Source organism: Pezoporus wallicus, unplaced genomic scaffold (genome assembly GCF_028554395.1).
Source record: "Pezoporus wallicus isolate ANWC-B61680 ecotype Strahan unplaced genomic scaffold, APGP_CSIRO_Pwel_v1 contig_8000, whole genome shotgun sequence".
Classification (NCBI taxonomy): domain Eukaryota; kingdom Metazoa; phylum Chordata; class Aves; order Psittaciformes; family Psittacidae; genus Pezoporus; species Pezoporus wallicus.
The window spans coordinates 397,836-410,879 of NW_026635009.1; the positions used below are offsets into that span (position 1 = coordinate 397,836).

The following is a 13,044-nucleotide window of genomic DNA, read 5'->3' on the forward strand; positions in this document are numbered from 1 at the left end:
CACCCAGGACCCTCCATGTCCTGCTTCAGCACTGGGGGAGCCACACAGCCCCAAATCCCTCTGCAAACATCCTGCTGCACCACCTCCAGCACCTCCCAGCTCTGGTGGACTTTACACCATGAAGGGCAGTGGGAGTCTGCCTGTTCCCATCTCTCAGCCCCCACCACCAGTCTGCCCCATGGGGAGCTGCCCAGTCGTGGCACACACTATGGGGACGTGGCTTCTCAGGACCTCTGCAGACCTGGTCGCCTTGGCTATATCAACCCAGCCACAGACCCAAGCTGGCCGCAGGGCAGATGGGTGAATGCCCACTGTCCCATGAGCAAGCGCGCACCCCCAGCCTCCATGGGGACACTTTCAGGACACTGAAAGACACAGTGACACAAGCGAGCTGCTGCTCTCGCTGGCCCCAGCGTGTGGTGACAGCCCTGTCCCCAGGCACTGCTGTGCCAGCTGCTGGGAGCATGGCAGGGTCTGGTCACTGACCCTAAGTCGGAGCTGGTAACCCAACCCCACCGGTGCTGGTTACAATTTAGGGCAACAATAACCCATTGAGGCCCCTTCCTGGCTCCAGCCCTGCTGCTCCTTGATCTAATTAAAGGGGCCTGGGGGGGAAGACAAAACCCAAGATGAAGGGAATGGCAGGTACCCAAAGGCGGCACACTGAGGACCACAGAGAGGCAACAGGGCCACCCATGCCTCCTGCCACCAGTTCCCTTCGAGATCTGAGCATCCGAGCACAGCCCGGCACAGCTGGGGTGCTTTGAAAATGAGGTTTATGCAGTCGCAAGATTCTCACCTCCTCGGGATTTAGGATGGGGGACCCCAAAACACATTTGCTGATGTGGGGGTGAATGGGGCCAGTGCCCTCCACTCTGCTTCCCTCCCCATGGATGCTGGGCAGGGGCACAGCCACCCTGTGGGGTTCAGGGAGCTGTGGGCACACTGGGGGTGTCCTCCATGTTGGCACACACCGTGACCCTGCTTTGGGGTGTCACAAGGGTGTCTGGGACGCGTGGTGCCGGCTCGGCGGGCACAGGCCCCTGCGGCAGGGCGCTGTGGGGACGCAGGCTCCCCTTCCTGCCGGCCCGGCGTCAGTAATGAATGGTATGAGCTTCCTGCCCGCCCACTGATTGCTTCCTCAAAGAGCCTCAATGAGCTGCTGCTGCTGCTGCTCCCGCTCCCGCTCCCGCACAGGCTTGCGGCACGGCCGGCACCACCACACTGCCACACCGTGCTCGATGCCCCACCCCGGGCACCCATGGCCATGCTGGAGATCCCCAGTGAGCACCGCAGCCCCACGGCTGCTCCACCATCCCTGCGGCGCTGCATCCCTGGAGTCAGCAGCCAGCACCCTCTGCACCAAGCCTGCAGCCCCCCTGTTTGGGCAGTCCCTCCAGGGGGGCCTTGGTGACCCCCAAGCCCTATCCCCCTGCTCTCATCATGGCTCCGGTGCTCCTGAGCATCACACCCCACTGGCCCCCAGTCGGAACGACTCTGCCGGAGGGAGAGCACAGCCCCTGCTCAGCACCTCTGCTCGGAGCCAACCCAAAACCCCCTCCGCCATTTGTCATCTCCATGAGATTTACAGGCAGGGAGTGGCTGGGGCTGGAAGCGCAGCTGCCTAAAAACAGCACCTCCCGCTCCTCAGCGGCTCCCGGCACGGGGGGCTCCCTGCTCACCACCACCCCCCAGCCCTTCTCTGTATGGCCCCACCATGCAGCGCAGCGCGGCAGAGCCTGGTGTGACGCGCAGGCAGCGCCCGCCAGCTGCATTCCTGGCGGCCGATAAACCCGGCAGCCAAAATAACTCCAGCCTGCACAAAGGGGCTGAGCGCAGCCTCGCGTCTGCATCCAATTTATCCAGGCTGGCTCACCCCGGCCCAGCGCTGGCAGGGAGGCCCATGCGCACAGGGAGCAAGAAGCAGCAGGGTTTGGGGTAATCCCCACTAGATTCTCCACCGGCAGCAATAAGGGACCCCAAAGCATCCCTTTGTGGCACGCTGTGTACAGTGAGGATCCCGCACCCCTGTGCTTTGGCAGCAGCTCTGAGGAGAGCTGGTGGCACTCAGCACAGCCCTGCGAGAACTTGCCCAAACCTTCATAACCCCGTCAGGATGAAGGTGCTGCCTCCTCCTCCTCCTGTTCCCTTGCCCACACTGTGATGCCAGGCCAGCTTGCCAGGCAGTGTAGGAGAGGCCAGGCTGGGTCTAACCGGAACATTTCTCACCCCAGCAGTACCTGCAGACAGGAGACTGCTCCACCGCACCTTGACAAGGGCCACTGACCCCTTACGGCCACAAAAGCTCCTTTTCCATTTCCCCAGAGAACGCCTGGTGAGCATGGCTCTGTGGACGGACTAGCCACGGCTGGCTGAGCAGCCACCATGGCACCACGGCACAAAGTACTGCAGTCCCACTGTGAGCAGGGGGTCAGGGTCAAGCCACTTCAGCACACAGGCAGTGCCAAAGGGATTTGCTTGCCCACAGCATCTTGTTATACTGTGCCAGTTCATGCACCACCCCCAGCTAACAGCCACTCCAGACATGCCAGTGCTGTCCCCAACAGTGTAACTGCCCACCGCAGCACCACAGAGCACCCATCCTATCCCAGTGCTGCTGGGGACACCTCTGTGCATCGCAAGCACTGCCACTGCCCTCCCACCCCATCCAAGCGGTGCCGGGGATGGCCATGCCATTCCCAGCCTTGTCCTCAGCTTTGTGGACAAGCAGTGTCAGTGCCACCTCCCACTCCACCACTGTGCTCCCCACAGGTCTCTGACCACAGCACTCCCACTGCCCACCTTCCCATCCCGCAGTAAGTCCCCGTCCCTACCCGGGCGAGGTGTCCAGCGCCATGGTGAGCATTGCCCCGCTGAATCGCCGTGTGTCCCACAGCTTCACCTCCCGCTCCCGCATCTGCAGGGGCACAGACACGGTGTTGGTGGGCACTGGGGATATTCAGCCAGCCTCACAGCAATACCTCCTTCGCCAGCCAGCGCCCCTCCGTCCCCAGCGAGGCAAGGGGAGCTCCTGCTTTCACAGGGGACAAGACACCCAAAAAGCTCCCTGGGCCACAGCGCAGTGCCGCAGGGAGTGGGACTAGGAAATCCCATCAGTGCCAGAGCCACTTTCCCAGCGAGGACCATACCTGGCTGAACCCGACGGAGATGAGGCAATCGCTGGAGCCCATCCAGAGCAGTCGTGAGTCCTTGTTGTTCTCGTGTCCCAGGACACTCTGCAAGGCACAGGAGGCAGAGCTGTCAGTGCTGCTAGCTGCCACGCCAGGCACACTGTGTGGCACCGTGTTCACCCCCGGCTGAGCATATGGAACCCAGTGCTGGCTCCTGACTCCACCGAGGTGCTAAAGTGACAGTGCAGCGGGGACAGCCTGCAAGCGGTGAGTCCTCTGCCCCTACCCTCTGCCAGTGACAGCGTGGTTGCTTTGTGCAGTGACTGGCCTGCTTCCTGGTGAGGAGCAGAGGGTGGCAGCAGGTAACGTCAGCGTGAGGGGGCATGGGACGGCTCCTTGGCCCTCTGGGGCTCTCCCCACACATGGTGAGGAAGCTCTGGGTCCAGTGTGCCGTGAGGAAGCTGCTCCATGCCAGCAGCCATGAGAAGAGGCTTGGTCACGGCCATGGTGACAGAGGGACTTACTTCCTTGGCTACATCGCCGGGCTCTCGAACCATGCCGAATCCCAGCAGCAGGAGCTGGATGCCCTGTGCATGTTCCGGTGCTACCAAAACACATCATAGCAAACTGAGCCTGGCTGCGCTCCCCACACCGCCCTACCCACCTGCAGCCCCTCTCCACCTCTCTGCTGTGCTCCCTGTGGGACCAGGGCCCTCCAGCCCTTGACACCACCTCATCCTGCCACTGTCACCAGCCCAGACCCTGCATTGGCCCTGGTGCCACTGTGCCGAGGACGGGAGGGGAAGAGTTACGCGGGCCAGTGGTGGCTGCTTGTTGGCTCCCATGTGGCCCCCAGATGGGACCTGCGGTTCCTGACGTCCCAGCAGGAGCCGGCAGCCAGCACTCACCCCACAGTGCAGCAGCGCCTGCAGCCTCCTCGCTTTCATTTGGGAAGCTCCATTAAAAGGCTGCTAACGACTTCAGAGCTGGCATGGAAAAGCAGAGGGCTCTGCCAGAGCTAAACCTCGCTTCCACACCTCCACACAGGGGGACTCCACGTAGGTAAAGAAGGGATGGGGTGGACACAGGAGGGTGCCCACACATCCATAGCCCCAGGATGGCATGGACACACTGACCCCGGTGCCAGAGGAGCTATGTCCCGTGAGCTGTATCCCCAACAGCATGAGCACCATGCACCACTGGCCATGACTGCTCCACCACTGCGGCAGGCTGGGGCACAGAGGTACCATAGCTCCTAACTCCCCACCAGAGAAGCCCCATGTGACCAGCCTCCTCTGGTCCCAACCACGGGCCTCAGTGGAATGCCCACTCTCTGAAAAGACCCACAGCCGGGGCGGGAGAAGGCACATGGTGCCAAGCTCATCCTCCCCCTGGCTCCAGCACACAAGCCTCCTTGCCAGCACAAACATAGTGCTCGCCAGCCAGCACGGCTCACTTGGAAGATGCAGCATGGGCCAAGCCGAATCCCGGCACTCCCAGCCACAGGGCAGGATGTGGGGCAGGAGGGGCCAGTCCCCCACCTCCAATACATTGGCATTGGAGCCGTCTCCTGGGATGGGGAAGGGCCTGGAGAAGGGACCACATCCCAGCAGCAGTGCCAAGAGGGATGGAAACCCCGGGTGCTGGGTCCAGCCCGCTTGTCGGCCAGGAGAGCACTTCTGCACCTGAGCCGTGCAGCTGTGGCAGCCAAGACTCAACAGCTGGAGACTGGATAGCCAGCGGTGCACCGCTGGTCCCCCAGCCCATCCGGCACACCACTGGAGAGCCGTCAGTGCATGCAGCCCCTGGGGCAGGCAGCACGGCTGGCAGAGGGCAGGGTAATGCTGCTGCTGCTCCCAGCCCTCGTGATGCCGGCTGCAGCTGAGGCCATGTTTTCTGCATTAGTTCCATCCTGGCTGAGCAGCACGTATGGCAGCAAGCATGCAGGGAGGCCAGCACTGGGGCTGGGCTGCTTTTGCTGGTGAGATCTCCTGGCACCCACGTCAAGGTGATAATGGGAACTCCCTGCGTCCCTGGAGCAGAGGACCAGCTGCAGCCTGAGGTATGGGCATCCCTCTGGAGCTGCTCATCCCTCGGCAGGCTCAGGGGAGCCCACCAGCTCCAGGCCAGCATGCAGGAGCCAAGGAGGCCTCACAGCTCCCTGGCCACGCCAGAACAGAGGCAGCCCTGCCTCCTCCAGCCCATTGTGTGGGTCCAGCCTAGCTGGTTTTAGGCAGCCCAGGCTGGGGGGAGCTTGTGCTCCCTCCTCAGAGCCAGATCGACCGCTTGGGGAGGGTTTCCCAGCACCATCCCTCTCTTCCCATCTGGGGTACGGTGCTGGTACCCCCAGGGGTCCCCAGCCCTGCTCCTCATGCAGGCCCCGCTGCTGGCTGTGGGGGCCAGCACCGGGGAGCAGGGCTGGTGTGTGGGATGCAGCTGTTGGCAGCAGCGGTGCCGTGGCGGGGCCAGGAGCTGGTAACAGCTGCCCACAGAGAGAGACCGCCTTCGGCTCCCCGGCTGCTGGGAGAGCCCGGCACAAAGCAAACACTGCTCTGGTGCTGGGGCTATTCCCAGAACGATCTCAGCCTCGGTGGGAGCAGTTACGCTCGGCCGGGATGCAGGGGAGAGAGAGATGGAGCTGGGAGCTGGATGGGGGGAGAGGTAGGTGGGGAAGGAGGGTCACAGCTCTGCCCCTGGCAAAGACCCTGTGGCTGGTAGGGGCCAGGACAGCCCAGCTCTGCCTGTGGCCAGCAGGCCATGGGCATCGGACCCCAACAGACACCTCCTCCCTGTACCAAAAGGATGGGTCCATGCTCAAGGGCAAAGCCATCACTCCTTCCAAGCCCCATGAGGCTGGTGGGATGGGCAGAAGGAAAGGCTTCCTGTGGTGCCAAGGGGGTTAACCATGGCACCAAATCCTCCTCTTTGCACAAGAATGTGAGTGATCTCCCTCTGTTACCCAATCCTAGTTACTCCAGTTGTGGCCAGGAGAGCAGCAGCCTCTTCCAAGTCGGCCCCACTTCTGGTCTCTGCCCAGAGTTCAGGGAGACCAGGAGCTGCCACCTCCCTGAAGGGATCCCAGCCACTGCACATGATGACAGTGATGCTCCAGTAGCCATCATGCTGCCAGCGCTAACCCCTGACTGCTGGCAGCTGTGGGGTGTGCGTCGTAGTGGGGACGGACTGGGGTGAGCCCCCTCCCGCTTATGCTGCCTTCCCAATTCCAACGGTTCTGCCTCTCCCACCCCACTGCAGCACAGCCCCCTGCCTCCATTCAGCTCCTCCTACGCTCAGCAAAGCCAACCCAACATCCCAGAGGATGTTGCAGCCCAGCCAGGGCAGGAAGGTGAGCGGGCTCCCACCGGGACAGCCCCTACAGCTGCAGAGGCTCCCACCTTGACATGGATACCCAGGCATGGGAGCAGGACCTCCGTCCCAGGGCAAGCAAGGGGGAGGCCTGCTGGCTGTGCAGACTGCAGCACTCACCCCTCCTCTCCCGTACCTCATCTCTTTGTGCAGCCACTGGCCCCACAAGCCCTACTATGAGGCTGTTATCAAACCCCCCAAAACAACTTTACCCTCTTGAGTATGAGCCTGCAGGAGCCCCAGGTGAGGCAGCAAGCTAGGGGCTCCTGAAATGCTCTACCGGAGCCCGAGGGAAGTGAGGTGCCAACCTGCACCTCTATGCCTACACCCTGCTGAGCTGGCAAGGCTGTTCCTAGTGTACCCAGGCAAGGATGAGCCAGTGCTCCCGTGCATCTGCATCCCTCACAGTGCTGCTGGCTCATCCCCGATCCTCCTCAACTTCCCCATGTCTGCCATACCAAACGGCATTCCTGGGAAGGACGGCCAAGGGGGAAGTAGAGCAGAGGAAATATAAACAGTCCTGTACAGCTACGCTGGGGAGCAGAAGCATGAGAGCGCCGAGCGTGCAGTGCTATAAATAGGCAGCCCAGAGCCAGGCCAACTTTTTCAAAGCTTCCCACGGTCTCCTTGGGAATGTGGGATGCTGCGGACCTTCCCTCAGCCCGGAGGAAGCCACTGCCGAGGCTGGGAGTCAGGTACCCCCAGGGTGACCCCAGCGTGGGATACTGCACTAATGGGGTTGGGGGGAAGAAGACTAAAAGTCTCCATGTCCTGATGCGCCTTCCCCCAGCCAGTGGTCCCCAACCAGCCTAGGCTGACAGGCAAATCCTGGGCAGAGGTGACACGTTGGGGCCGTGGGGTCCTGGCTGAGAGCACAGCCGGGCCACCCCAGCCTAGGTCTCCACCTCGCCCGGCATCGCCCAGCACCATGGCCACATCACACAGAGACCCATGCCATACTCTCCCACTGCGGCAGGGGCTGATGCGGCCCATGGGATAGCGGCCACAGCTTGGTAGAGGGGCTGGAGTCCCTCTCCCAGCCCTGGGGCCATGGGCAGGGGGGAGGGGGAATGAAACCCTGGCCTCGGGGGGACAGTGCAGTACTGCCCCACACAAACTCTGTTTGGAGGGCTGCAAGCCTCGGGTACTCCCAGGCACAGAGCTCTGCCCCAGCATGGCCCATGAGGTGAGGGGAAAAAGCCACAGTGGGAACAACCCCAGAGGGACACCCTCCCAGCTGTCCCCAGGCGCCCTCAGCTCATTAGAGCAGAGCTCATTAAAACGTGAGCAGGAGCGTGCGCTCGCCCGGTGCGTGGCCGTTCCCTCGCCCCCGTCCTGCCAAAACACCAGCGGAGGAAGTTTCTCGTGAGAACGAAGCCAGCTCCTCTCCATCCCACACTGGCCGTGCTCGGCCGCCACCCCACAGCCCGGCACCAGCGGCACCCAGCCCAGCCCCGTAATGGGAGCCAGGTGCTGGACAGATGGCAGCCCCCTCAAAGTGTGTGGGGCCAGGATGCAGCCCCTCGGCTCTGCACATCACTGGCTCCAGAGATGCACTCGGGAGACACAGCTCTGCTGCACCAAACTGGGGCATCGGCTCGATGGTGGCCATGCTGGTCACACAGCAGAGGACAGTCCCCCCAAATAGCAGCTTTCTGCCCCTGCGAACCACCCTCCTTCTTTCCAGCAGCATCTCCAAGTGGGTTTGATTGCACATCCCTGTCAGTAAATGTTTGTGGAGGTACCCCCAGCAGATGTGTGTCAACTGACACTTGAATGATCTAATATTTTCTCCCTGTACCCCCACAGACTGCCATGTGCACCCCACTTTGGGGAGCACTGCTTCAGAGGATAGGCAAGACCTCAGACCACTGTGCTGGCAGAGCACTGCATGCCTATCTTGCTCCTGCCAGCCCCGGAGAGAGGAAGCCCGGGGTCCTCTCCCCAGGTATAGAGACCCAGCATGGAGACACATGGATTGCCAGGACCTAGAGGAGAGGGTGACCAGTAGAACAAGCAAGCAAAGATGCCACTTTAGTAGCCCACACCTACCTGAATCACTGCCTGGACCCCATCCTGGTGACCCACCTGGGACATCAACCAGGGTACAGGCACCCTGCCGGTGCTCTGAACCCCTGCTCAGCACCAAGTCCCGAGTCCCCCAACCCTGATGCACAATGCACCCAAGGGCTCGTTCCATAGGGACATCGGGGGATGTTTTGTGGGGTTTGCGCAAGCATCACAGGGTGGGAGCCATGAAGCACTGAGCCCCTGTGGAGCCAAAGCCACAAGGGAGAGGATGTGACTTCCAGTGAGAGGGTCAAGGCAAGGAGGGTGACTACCGGCACCCACGGGAAGGGAGGGCAGGCTGTGGCCGGGCCAGTGTGGCCTTGGGAGGGGACAAGGCAGAGAACGGGACTTACAGGACTTCTCTGGAAGGAGCCAGATCCAGGCAGGCATGGGAGTGTGGCTGCTCGGGGCGAGGCACATAAGACCTGCTGTACCAAAGGTGTGGCCCTGGCATCTCCACCACCAGTTTAGGAGCACCAAGGAGGCATGCTGAGCAGCAACAGAGTGCAAGCACAGCCTTAATGCTTACAAAGAAGCTGCTGCTATTGCAGCTCCCTGCTCCATCCCAGACACAGCAAAGAGGGACTGTGGGTCCAGCAGAATGAGGCCACTGCTTTCCCAAGGGAAATCATGGCCTCGGTGACGTACTGGGCACCCCATGGGGTCAGCCAGGCCCCAGCCACGCCGCTCTCGCTGCGTCACACACTCCTGCCCACTGCTGGGATGTGCTCAAAATAGCTGCTACGGACGTAGCCAGGAAGAGGGGGGTCAGGCCCCACCAGGGGCAGAGCCCTAGGTACAGGCAGCCTGCCAGTGACCCTCCTCACCACCAGTCCTTGGTCCCCAGCCCCATGCGTGCTGCATCTGTGAGACCCAGGAGCAGCACATTGCACACCATGGCCATGACCCATCCTCCCTGAGGCTTCTATTTTAGCTCCTTCTCATCTTTTTTCTCCTGCTGTAACCAAAGGAACAGTTTAATGAGCCAGGCTTGGCAAATTAAGAAAACCAGCCAGACAAACAGCCCTGGGCTGAGGCCGGCTTTGGCACCATGTGCGCAAGGGGACCAGGGTGAGTGAGCCCGAGCCCTTCACCTGCTCCAGAGGAAACCCAGCCCGTGGTGCTGACGGGCCAGCCCAGCTGGAAATCCCATCACACTGCTCACCTCTCTCACCACTGCAAAAAAACCTGGCAACTTCAAAGCCTCACAAGGTGCTGGCGCTGCATGGCAGCCCAGGCATCACCCGGTTTTGTAACCGTGCTGGCCCCAGGGAGAAGAAGCCTTTCCAAATAACCCAGCCCTCAGGCAACCGGGGAAAGAAGAAAAAACAGAACACAGGGGTGTTATTGCTCCTGGCTAAGTAAGCCCTATGCAAACTTCCAGAAGATTTATGGCATTTTAAAGTTTTCCCCTTCAGCATAGTACTTCTCCAAGACTAAACATCTTCATCAATTCTCAGCTGGCCAGGGTTAGGGCTGTGGCGCGGCAGCACTTGGCTACAGCAGCGAAGGTGCATATTTCTCTTGGCAAAGCCGGAGCACCGGCCCCGGGCTGGATCAGACGGCAGTGGAGGGAAGTGAGCTGCCTGTTTTGAACAGCCATCATCATTCACACGTTATTTTTAATAGCTCAGCGAGACAGAGTCCACCCTCCCCAGGAGACTTGGCTCAAGCCCATCGTGCTCACAGCTTCACTGAAATGCTGTTATACAAGCAGACAGGTCTGGCAGGGGGAAAAGTTGGGGTAGGCAAGGCAGGAGCACTGCTTGATGCCACTGGTGGACAGGAGCAGGATGAATCTGGGAGCAGAGACCAGGACCTTCCATCTACACCAAATGGTACCCACAGCAGGGAGCATCATGGGGCCCACTTGAGGGCTGGGAGCACTTTTTCATGGCTCGCTTGCACGTGTAACCACTGGGTTTATACTAATTCATAGTGTTGTGGTATTTGTAAGTCTGCCTGAAGGGTCAAGGCACTGCTTGTACCTGCAAAAAGCACCCAGGGGCCTTATGGGATGTCAGCACCCAAGCAACCAGCAGCAGGAGAGTGCCGGTACAGTTCTGGAGCACCAGCTTCCTCCAGTTGGTGTCCAGTATTACCACCATGCCCAAGCACAGACAGTGGAGGCCATCAGCTGAGCCCACAGACACACATATGGCAGTAGCAAGAGAGACACAAGGAGTAGCAGAGCCTGCTGCAGCCACTTCACCCTGCTCTCCGCTGCATCCCTCCCCTCCCAGAGGCTTCCAGCCCCTTCTGCAGTGAGGGATAGCAGCCACTGGCAGCCAGAGCTCCCAAGCCACAGGAACCTCTAATAAGAGGCTATTTAAACTTGACATCAAGGTTTAAGTCCTCTACTTATTTCCTACTCACTGTTATTTGCTGAGCTGTGCAGATCCAGCTGCCCAGCCCTCACCCTTGGCAGGTCCTCATCCCTGAGAGCCTTTTGCACAGCAGCATGGAGCTGAGGAGTCCTCAGGCCCACCACAGCTCTTGTGCTCCTGGGGCTGGGGAGTGCTGTCGCCCACAGGCAGACAGCCCCAGCCAGCAATGTGCCAGTGTGGTGGGGAAGCTCACTGGCCTGGATGGGAGGACAAGGGTCCCCCGTGCTAAACCTCACCAGGGCTGAGGAGCAGAGCAAACAACCACATTCTTCCTGCCCTCAGCTCCTGTGACTGCATTACCACTGGGGCCTCTCCTGAGCTGTGCCAGAGCTGGGAGAATGGCCCCAAAGCCCACCCCTCAGCAGGCAGTGGGCACCCAGGTCAGGCTGCCTGCACCATGTCACCCAGCACACCCGGGAAGGACAGTACCTGGGAAGCAGCTGGGCTGACTCGTGGGTCAAAGATCCGCAGTTTCTTGTCCTATACAGATAAAAAGAAAACAGAGGAGGGTTAAGGACCCTGGGGCCAGGGAGATGTCAAGCAGGGCTAGGCAGGGGGCTGGTGTGCGCAGTTTCCTTCCTGCCCATCATCTTCCTGCGTGCAGTGCTTGCCCTTGTGCATGACTTGTAGAGTGTCCTCCAGATCCTGCCCCACACCATGGGCAGGGGCATACCCCCAGGATCCCTCCCAGCATCACAAGGAACCTAATACCCTCAAAACTGCCCCCAGAGAAGGGGAGAGCCCCAAAAGTAGAGCTAGAGCTGGAGCCCAACCCTTCGATTCATCCTACCAGTGCTCCCCAGCATCCTACAAGCAGGAGAACAAGCCCTCTCCTGCCTGGCACCCCACAGTCAAATAAGGCATGGAACGCCCTTTGGAAAGGTCTAGCTGGGGCGCAGAGGCAGCCAAAATGCCGTTTAGGGAGCACACACTGTGTCTACTAGACCCACACAGCATGGCACGGCTCAGGGGCTGACCTGCATCTCAGATGCCATAGCCTTGGGGTTTCAGTCTCTGTGCTCAGCCTGCACACTTGGTACAGAGCTCCAACTGCTCACTTAGCCCGCACACTCCGTCTGCACGCTTGGCCAGCCTCCATGCTCCGTGATGGGCTCAGCCTCTACATTTAGCCTCCACCCTGGACACAGGGAGACAACTGCTCGCTCAGCCTGCAGCCTTGGTCTGCACGCTCGGCCAGGCTTGCACACTTGGAACTGCTCACCCAGCTTCTGCGCACGGCCTGGGGGGGCGTCAGCTTGCTTGGCTGCACGCTCAGCCTGCACACTTCGCACAGGGGAGACGCTGCTCGCTCACGCCATTTGCTTGCTCTGCCTGCACGCTCGCTCTGCGCTCGGCCGGCCCGCTCGCTCGGCCTGGGTGCCGGCACCCTCGGCCTCCATGCAGGGCCTGCGCACAACCGTGTCCGGCAGGGCGCTGGCAGCGAGCAGCAGGCGCCATCTAGCGCTCTCGTCCTCCTTGGCTCCGGCGCCGCTCACTGACGCCATTTCTGCGTGTTTCTCCCCAGAACGGGATCCCCGTGTGCCCCCGCGCACCCATGCGAGCCGCTCACCTTGCAGGAGGTGCCGAGCAGGCGGCCGTCTCGCTTCCAAGCCAGGCTCTGCAGCTGGTCCCCGTGTGAGTCCAGCACTGTGGGAGGAAAGCGGGCTCAGGGCTGGGGTCAGACGGGGTCCCTCCCGCGGACAAGACGGGCGTATGGCAGGAGCCATTGCTCTTCCTCCATGAGCACTTCCCAGGGGAAATGACCTGGCTTTTCCCAAAGGGCTGGTGGCAGCCAGAGCCAGGGGGTGCTGCTGTGTCCATGCAGGCAGCATCCCCACACCGCTGGCAGCTAGATAGGAAGGGCAGGAGTCCTGGGAAAGCCACAGGGCACTTGCACCCCTGTGCTGCCACCCAGCCTCCTCTCCCCATCCAGTTACCTGAAGTCTGAGCAAGGCTGGTCAGCAACAGCCCACGGAATCTGCACTGGGACATACAGGGAGAGGGACCTGTCACCCAAGGGGATCCCCAGCAAAGCTGCTACATAGGAGCCTTTTACACTGCTGCATCAGAGCATAGGGGAGCCCACGTAC

General features: G+C 61.1%; 1 protein-coding gene across 3 annotated transcripts in view; it reads right to left on the minus strand.

Moving 5' to 3' along the window:
- Positions 1 to 13,044, minus strand: part of LOC130596691 (mitochondrial import inner membrane translocase subunit TIM16-like) — a 38,322-nt gene that overhangs the window by 18,878 nt on the left and 6,400 nt on the right. For 2 of the 3 annotated variants that reach the window (XM_057404604.1, XM_057404694.1), the window contains exons 6-9: positions 12,525 to 12,601; positions 11,384 to 11,434; positions 3,150 to 3,236; positions 2,835 to 2,917 (exon numbers count right to left, since the gene is read on the minus strand). In XM_057404604.1, coding sequence (XP_057260587.1) covers positions 2,835 to 2,917; positions 3,150 to 3,236; positions 11,384 to 11,434; positions 12,525 to 12,601 — 298 coding nt within the window. Of the gene's footprint in view, positions 1 to 2,834; positions 2,918 to 3,149; positions 3,237 to 11,383; positions 11,435 to 12,524; positions 12,602 to 13,044 lie in introns of those variants that run through there. The other variant, XM_057404766.1, reaches the window with a different exon arrangement.